Raw genomic sequence first — 8165 nt, forward strand, 5'->3', positions numbered from 1 at the left:
GGTGTCTGTCCATCACGTACCCGGAGCGACCCACGTGGGACCCGCCCACGCTCCCGCCCCCTGCGGCTCGCAGTCCGCGGGGACCCGGCGCGGCCGGTGCCTGCCTTTCCGCGGCCGCGGACCCGGCCGCTGTAAAGACCCGGAGGCCGGCTCCGGGCTGGAGTCGTGCCGCCGCGCCAGGCCTGCGGCCCAGGCTGCGGGGCCAGGGTCCCGCAGATGGTCTCCCGGGGCGGCGGGCAGCCTCGCGCCCCTCGCGCTCTTCTCTGGCCCAGCGGGCCGGCTGCTGGCCCGGGACTCCACGATCGAGCGCGAGCACGTGGAGCCGCAGTAATGTTCCCGCCTCCCCGCCTGGTAAAAGTGTCCCCGGCTCCGCGAGGACGGCCTGAAAGGCGCAGGGAAGGACTTTACCATCACCCCTCGTTCCACCGCCACTGTACAATGTTGTCTGCCTCTCTGCAGATTGCACGAAGTAACTTTTACAGCCAGACCCTTCTGAATAAAGAGTAATTCATGAAGAGAACGCTTTGAACCACCAGAGTGTAGGAGAGCCTATGGCTCTCTCTATCCGCCCCTCCCGCCTCGCCGACAAATCCGGCCTTGGTGCATTCGCGCGGTGACCTTGCCTGCCCAGGCCGCTCCACCCTCTCAGCCCTCCGGCCCGGCCCTCCCTTCGCAGGCAGGACCTCAGCGTCCTGGCCTCTTCTTGGAAATCCTTGAGCCCTGCGCTGATTAGGGGGCTGGGGGCGCTTTGCCCGCTCCCCTCGCTGGACCCTTGGGCTGCCCTCTGCCATCCTGAGCTGGTCACTTACCCTCTCTGTTCCCGGGGAACTGCTGGATAGCAGCGTTGACTGATCTCCAGCTGTGCAACTTGGGGGCTGTAGACTTGAAGACCTAAGACTGAGAAGGATGCAGGAACAGACAGGAAAGGTGGAGTCACAGAGAGCAACCCTCCCCCTCACTTTCTTCCACACCCAGGGGCTCAGCCTGGGACCCTCCATGAAGTCACAGGCCCCCCATCTCAGCTTCAACTGCTGACATCAGTTCCACCCCACCCCTCCCTCCTTCCCCAGCCAAAACCTACACCTTGTGGTCCCTGAACACTTATTTACCCTGTGAAACCAGTTTCCCTAGGCCTCGGTGATAGTGGACACAAAAGGGGTCACAGTGACGGAAGCACCCCAAACCTTCCTGGCATGTGCCACGCACGGGCTCACCCAGGACTCCCGGGCCCCTATGAAGATTCCACCTACTTGGGGTGTCTAAGGAGCTCATGAACAATCCAAGTCCTGTTACAGGAGAGGCACCCCCACTATGCCAGCCATGTGGGCACCCCGAAATTCTGTGCCATGTGCTCACCACCACCCCTAATCCCTTCTGCCTGGGTGCAAGGTCCTCCCCTCCCCCCAACCACCCCCAGCATAGCTGCTTGACCTCCACAAGGCTCAGAGCTGTAGCGGAATGTCGACCTCAGTTCTCACTCCAGGACTCAGGCATGAGGTCAGCAGGGCTGGGAAAGGAGTCAAACCAAGGGACAGATGCCAGCCTGGGCCCAGCCCCCCCCACTGCCACAGTCCATTCCCAGGAGACTCCACAGTCCTCACCGCCACCTCACCGGTTCATTAGAGACGTGGAGATAGGGGGTCCCACACGGCTTTGTTCCTCTAAACTCCGCACCTCCTCTGTTTCTACCCCTCTTCCACCTCGATATTCGTGCAGCCGTTCCTCTCCTGGCTTTGCTCCTTCTCCACCCGGGGTCAGCGTTCTAGACTGTGCTACTGGCACCCAGTTTTTGACTCTCTCTCCCTTCCCCCTTGCCTGGGCTGGAAGCAGCCACAAGTGGGAGAGTTTCCGGCACCCTGAGGTCTGAATCCCAGCCGTGCCATACATTGTCTCTGAGCGGCTTTCCTCTGCTGTAAATCTAGGATTAGTGATATCTGCCTCACCGATTCAACAGGCTAACTGACGTCAAATGCCTAGAGTGTTCCTGAGCCCCTGCACCATTGCCCTCCACCTTCTCCTGGGCCGGTTCAACGCCACTGTCCTCCAGGCCTGCCCCAGACTGCTGAAAATAGGGGAGGAAGGGAAATGACCATGAGCACCAACACCCCTGCAAACCGAGAGCAGGAGACTTCAACAGGTTCATTTCTCTAACTTTCGAAACTTTGTATGTGATTTTTTTAAAGCATCAGTTTTAAATTACATTCTATAATTATACATGAATACGTGCTGGAAAAATAGTTTTAAAAAAATCAATCTAGGGCCGGCCCAGTGGTGCAGCGGTTAAGTGCGCACATTCCGCTTCAGCGACCCGGGGTTCACCAGTTGGGATCCCAGTGCGGACATGACACTGCTTGGCATGCCATGCTGTGGTAGGCGTCCCACATATAAAGTAGAGGAAGATGGACATGGATGCTAGCTCAGGGCCAACCTTCCTTAGCAAAAAAAGGAGGATTGGCAGCAGTTAGCTCAGGGCTAATCTTCCTCCAAAAAAAAAAAAAAATCAAACTAAACAGAAGTGTATAAAGTATGCAGAGGCAAAGGAAAGTCTCTTTCTTCCCCACTCCCCTCCTTCACAGAAGTAACTATTGTTAACAGTTTGAACCACATGCTTCCAGACCTGTCTCTCTCTCTCTCTTTTTTTTTTAAGTAATAGCTTTTTGGTGAGGAAGATTGGCCCTGAGCTAACATCTGTTGCAATCTTCCTCTTTTTTTTTTCCTCTCCAAAGCCCCGGTACATAGTTGTATATCCTAGTTGCAAGTCCTTCTAGTTCTTCTATGTGGGAAGCCCCAATAGCATGGCTTGAGGAGCAGTGTGTAGGTCCGCACCCAGGATCTGAACCAGCAAAACCCTGGGCCACTGAAGCAGAGCCCCCACAATTAACCACTACACCACCAGGCTGGCCCCCCAGACCTTCTCTATGTTAAACATACACACACATACACACACACCTATTACAGTGTCACAAACAGGGCTGCAGTAAACATCTTCAGATACATTTTTTTCGGTAGGATGGACTCCTAAAAGTTGCATTGCTTTTTGAAAAGATAGGTATACCCCCACCCCCACCCTAGCTCCAGGAGGGATGAGGGGAAATGAAAACAGAGACAGCCCAGCTGAGGCCAAGGCACTGAGAAAGGGAACTCCCTGGATACCCCCTCTGCCCATGGAAAAGGGGGATACGGCCAGCCCCAGACGCAAGGCCTCTCTTGATCATCTTCTCCAGATTCACAGGCCTCCTTATCTTTATTTTTCTTGGCACTCCCAAGCCTTTAGTAAAGTGTTTGAATGATCCAGCCTTTTTCGCAGATAAGGGAGGGACTGAGTGATGCCGCTTGGACCACAATTGTAGGGAGGGAGCAGCGCCCCCTAGAGCCCAGAATGGTGGAGGAGTAAGCCCCCAGGACCCTGTCATCCATCTCGGGAGCTCAGGTGTGCACCTGCCTTTCTCTCCTTTATTAGGCTCCAGACCTTGGCACTTGTGGTTTTCCTGGAGCCCAGGATTGACAACCCAGTGTGGCCTCCCTTCCTCAAAATGACCTTATTAACTCCTGCACCCTCAACTCCCACTTCCAACGAGGCACTCAATCCCTCTGCCTGCCCCACGTGCCCTGCTCCTTGGCCCCATCCACTCTTCCCCACCAGGCAAGGGGGTCAAATCCTCTCCCACCTGCTGGATAAAGCCCAAAATTCCTAACACTGCTATATTTGGTTATAAGTGTCAGAAACCCAACTCCACTAATTTGGCAAAGGTAGGTATTTTTTGGTTCATTTACCAAAAAAACAGGAAGGGCAAGAGGAGTTCAGTGTCAGGGACCCAGATGCCAGAGACCCAGAGGTCGCTAGGACTGTTGTGTGGTCCTGACCGCTTGACTCTCCAGACAAGGTTTGCTATGATCCTGGATCACGGCCTCAGGAGCCCCAGCTTCCACCTGCACAGCCCCACAACTGCAGTCTTGGTCCCACCGTGGCGAGGAAGTTCCTTGTCCTAAGTTCTTAATTTGGAGTGTTCCAGGGGGTATCTGACCCTAATCCCAGGGCCTCATGCTTAGAAGGACCCCACTCTCGTTCTTTTTCATTTTTTTTTAAGTTATTTTCTTGTACTTTTTTTTTTCATGAGGAAGATTAGCTCTGAGCTAACATCCACTGCCAAGTCTCCTCTTTTTGCTGAGGAAGACTGGCCCTGACCTAACATCTGTGCCTATCTTCCTTTACTTTATGTGTGGGATGCCTGCCACCACATGGCTTGATGAGTGGTGTCTAGGTCCACACCTGGCATCCGAACCCGGGGCCACTGAAGCAGAGTGCACAAACTTAACCACTGCACGCCACCGGGCCAGCCCCCACTCTCAGTTTAATGCTCTGCTGTCACCATCTTGAAACTCTTAGTAATTGTTGAACAAGGAGCCCCACATTTTCATTTTGCACTGGGCTGCACAAATTCTGTAGCTGGTCCTGCCAACCCCTCTGAGAAGTGCGCTCTTCCGGTGTGTGTAGGGAGAGAAGCAGCAGGGGAGTGTTGGGGGTGGGGGAGTGTTGAGGAGGAGAGCAGTGTGTCCAGTGTGTCAAGACATCCACGAGATAGGACCTGCGACAGTGGCAGCTGCCAGACTGACGTGTCAGACTCTCTGCTAATCACTTCCTGTGCGTGAGCTCACTTAATCCTCATGGCGGCCCCTGAAGTGGTTACTAGCCTCTCTCCCTCTCCTCTGCCCCTGCCCCCACTTTACAGATGAAGACACTGAGGTTTTTAGAACCAAGGCTGGTGCAGGTCTTTAATAAAACCCCATACCCATCCTTTATAAAGACTCTTTTAAAAATAGGACATTTCTTTAATAGACTGCAGTGTATTCATTTCCAGCTCAGAGCCGTGGGGATGTTTACTAGGGAAGAACAGTTCCCAGGGCTGGAACTCGGCGGGTCTACTTCCAAGGAGTGTCCCAAGACCAAGAAGCACTCGACTGGAGGGTAATTAATGGAATCAGAAATAAAACAAAGGGCAGTAACGAGGGCTGCTGTGATCTGGTACCGTCTAGATGTTCTGACAGGTGCAATGAGACGTGGCTTAGACACTGGAGCGCAGATACTGGAAGTGGAGATCAAATTTCTCTTTCATAGCAGGTAACATAGCTTTATGTCTAGGATACTTAGAAATCAACGCAAAGATTATTAAGATGAAAGATTTCTCTAAAGTGGCCAGATTCAAAGTAAAAAAGTATCTGTCATTGCTACTGTAGACTAGCAATGACAATTAGAAAATATAATGACGAAATCACACTAAGCGCCAGGTCCTGGGTTGGCCCTTATATGGGACCCAAGCTTCCCCGGGCCTCACCTGGGGTCACCATGGTGGTTGTAAGCCTCATCTTGCTGGCTCTTCCCCCTCCATGAATGCAGGCCGCCAGCTCCTGCAGAGCGTCACCCAGGTGTTTCTGGGAGTGTCTGAGGGTGGGTCTGAGGTGAGGTAGTGAGGTCACCCCGTCATTATCCCTGGTTCTGGGAAAGCTGAGGCCCTGGAGTCCCCTGGGTTTCAGGCACAAGTAGGCAAAAGGCACACTTACAGGGTGACCAACTGTGTCTCAGTTTGCCCGAGACTCTCCAGGTTCCAACAGTGAAAGTCCTGCATCCTGGGAAACCCTGGTCGCAGGCAAACCAGGCTGGTTGGTCACCTTACACCTTCTTCATGACCCCTGCACACCCACATACCAACATGCATGCACACGAATGCACACACACGCACGCATGCACGCTTGATGTCTCACATTGTCTCCCAGACCCTGAAGCCACGCTGTTTGTGCCCTGTGTCTTGCAGAGTTCCTTTCTGGGAAAGGACCCCTTCTGTCCACCAAATTTCTCTTGAAGACTCAGACTCACACACCTCTGAGCAGAACAGAGAGATACCAGAGCCCGGTGGCTTCCCCATGCTCCTCCCTCACACAACACACGTGCTTCTTCCCGCTCCTTCCACCATCCCACCATAGCGTGAGCTAAATCTGGAGCTCACACTACACAGAAACATTCCCATCTAAATTTCCCCAAAACCCTGCGAGGTCAGCATTATTATCCTCACTATACTGGAGAGGAAATGGAGGCTCAGAGAGGTTAAACAACTTGTCTTAGGTCACACAGATACCCGATGGCAGAACTGGGTTGCAAACTGTGCCCTATCTGACACCAAAGCCCGACTTGTCTCTACTGTGCAAGAGCTTCCGTGAAAATAAGCTTTGGCAATAGTAAGTTACATACAGGAAACTGAGGAGCCAAGCATCACTGATGCTTGAGAAGCAGAAAGTGAAATGTAAGATACTCCAGAGCAACTGAGGGCTGCCTCACTCCCAGGATAAATGGGAAGGAAAATGCAAAGCAGCACACTGGTTACCAAAAGTATTTGGGGCTGTTTAAACGTCAGCCGCAACGGTCGTGAATCACTCCTCTTAAAGCTCTAAATCCAGAGTGGCCCTCCCTTTTCCCTGGGCTCCTCTCCTGATTCATCAAGTCGCTTCTGATGTCCTGAATCACTCGCCCAAAGCTCTGGGTGTCAGGCCTCCCAGCTCCCATGGGAAAATCGTCACTCCCTTCTCTGGGGAGGTGTGTCCTGTGTAAGTGTCCTCGAGGCTGCCTGCAGGGAAGACAAGACTTCTGAGTAGGGAGGTTTGGGCCCAGGTGAAATGCAGCTGGAAACAGTGAAGGGAACAGGCTGGCCTTTGTCCTAACCAGGGTCCCAGATTCATCCCTTCATGTAGAATCTACTGCGTGTCTAGCGTGTATAGGCCCTGGGCGGGACACTGAGGATACAGTGATGACAACACGGCCCCTGCCTTCATGGAGCTCGTAATCTGGGGCGGGAGGCAGGCATCATTCAATTTCACAAGAGGATAATTATAAGCTGATGAGTGCCATGACGTACAAGGAGCCCTGAGTGTATGGCATGGTAGGAAATGACTTAATCTTGCACAGGAGAGGGGGAGCACAGGGAAGTTTTCCCTCAGCTGAGACATGAGTTGACAGCAGTTTTTCGTGCCCAGCACCCATTCATCCTTCTTATAACTGTACTTGATTTTCCTCTGGGAAACCACAGTCACCCTTAGTATCAACTCAAATTATTTGGGTGGAGTATTTAGCAAGGGCCACTTCCCTGGCCACAGAAATTAATTTAGACGTGGGCACATGAGCCAATCCAGAGTTAATGAGTGTTGATGTTATTGGTTGAGCCCCTGATCAAGCCATACCTGAGGTCGGAACTATGCTTTAACAACCAATAACTTCTGCTTTTGCTTAAGCCTCTTTTGGTCTAGTTTTTGGTCTCTTGCAACTAAAAATGTCATATCTGGACTAGGAGGACGAATCAGAAGTAATGAGATTAAAAAAATAGGAAAGAACATTCTAGGTAGAGGTAAGAGAAACTACGAAGACCCCACACTGAGAGGAAGGAGCTGGGTTTGTTCAGGAATTGAGCCCCTTCTAAGCTGCTGGCCACTGTGCTAAGGCTCTTTATAATAATTTTCTTTTGAGCCTTTACAACAACACTTGAGACAGATCACAGAATAAGGACACAAATGCAGGCCCCGCTGACCCTGAATTCTACGCTGTTGCTCGTCATCTTACATGTTTCTGTTCCATATACGATCTGTTGGGACCTCAGCCCATTCCCTTCCATCTCACTCCTCTGATCCCCGGGTTTCAGGTTGGGTTCGGCCGGCGGAGGCCCTGAAGAGATTAGAAGGCACGAGGAAGGGAAAAGCCACTCTGGCTCTGACAGCATCAGTGGCAGTGGCTGCAGCTGGGGTCTGGGCTGCAGTAGTGTGGGCTGAGCACAGGGGCCCACACCTCTAGCAGCTCAGCACGAGGTGCATGGTCTCCTGGGGGTATAGCAGCTTCCTGACCCCTGGGTGACACCCTTGTGGTGCTTTAATTCCTCTAGGCCTTCTAACACCTTTGTAACCAGTTCCCTTCATTAAAGCTGCTCCACCTGAAATATCTCAAGTGGTTTCCATTTTCCCTGCTGACCACTAATTGGTACAATCTCATCGACAGGGGTGAGTGTTATGAACTGCCGCTCTCATTGGTGGAAGGTATTACTGCCAACTGCTGCCAGGGTAGTCTGCTGGGATCGACACAGAGCAGACAAGGCAGCAATGGGATTTGAACTTGCTTCTGTCCACCTCGA

General features: G+C 52.5%; 1 protein-coding gene across 6 annotated transcripts in view; it reads right to left on the reverse strand.

Moving 5' to 3' along the window:
* The window catches only part of PDE8A (phosphodiesterase 8A), a 137763-nt gene extending 136269 nt beyond the window's left edge, over window positions 1-1494 (reverse strand). Inside the window, exons 1-2 of one of the 6 annotated variants that reach the window (XM_070230336.1) lie at window positions 1432-1494; window positions 810-897 (exon numbers count right to left, since the gene is read on the reverse strand). Coding sequence is in view for 3 of the 6 variants with exons in the window: in XM_070230317.1 (XP_070086418.1) it covers window positions 810-998 (189 nt within the window). In the remaining 3 variants the exon portion in view is untranslated. Of the gene's footprint in view, window positions 1-408; window positions 594-809 lie in introns of those variants that run through there. The other 5 variants (XM_070230356.1, XM_070230344.1, XM_070230317.1 and 2 more) reach the window with 5 other exon arrangements.
* Between the last annotated feature and the right edge of the window lie 6671 nt (window positions 1495-8165).

Source organism: Equus caballus, chromosome 1 (assembly GCF_041296265.1).
Source record: "Equus caballus isolate H_3958 breed thoroughbred chromosome 1, TB-T2T, whole genome shotgun sequence".
NCBI classification, from domain to species: domain Eukaryota; kingdom Metazoa; phylum Chordata; class Mammalia; order Perissodactyla; family Equidae; genus Equus; species Equus caballus.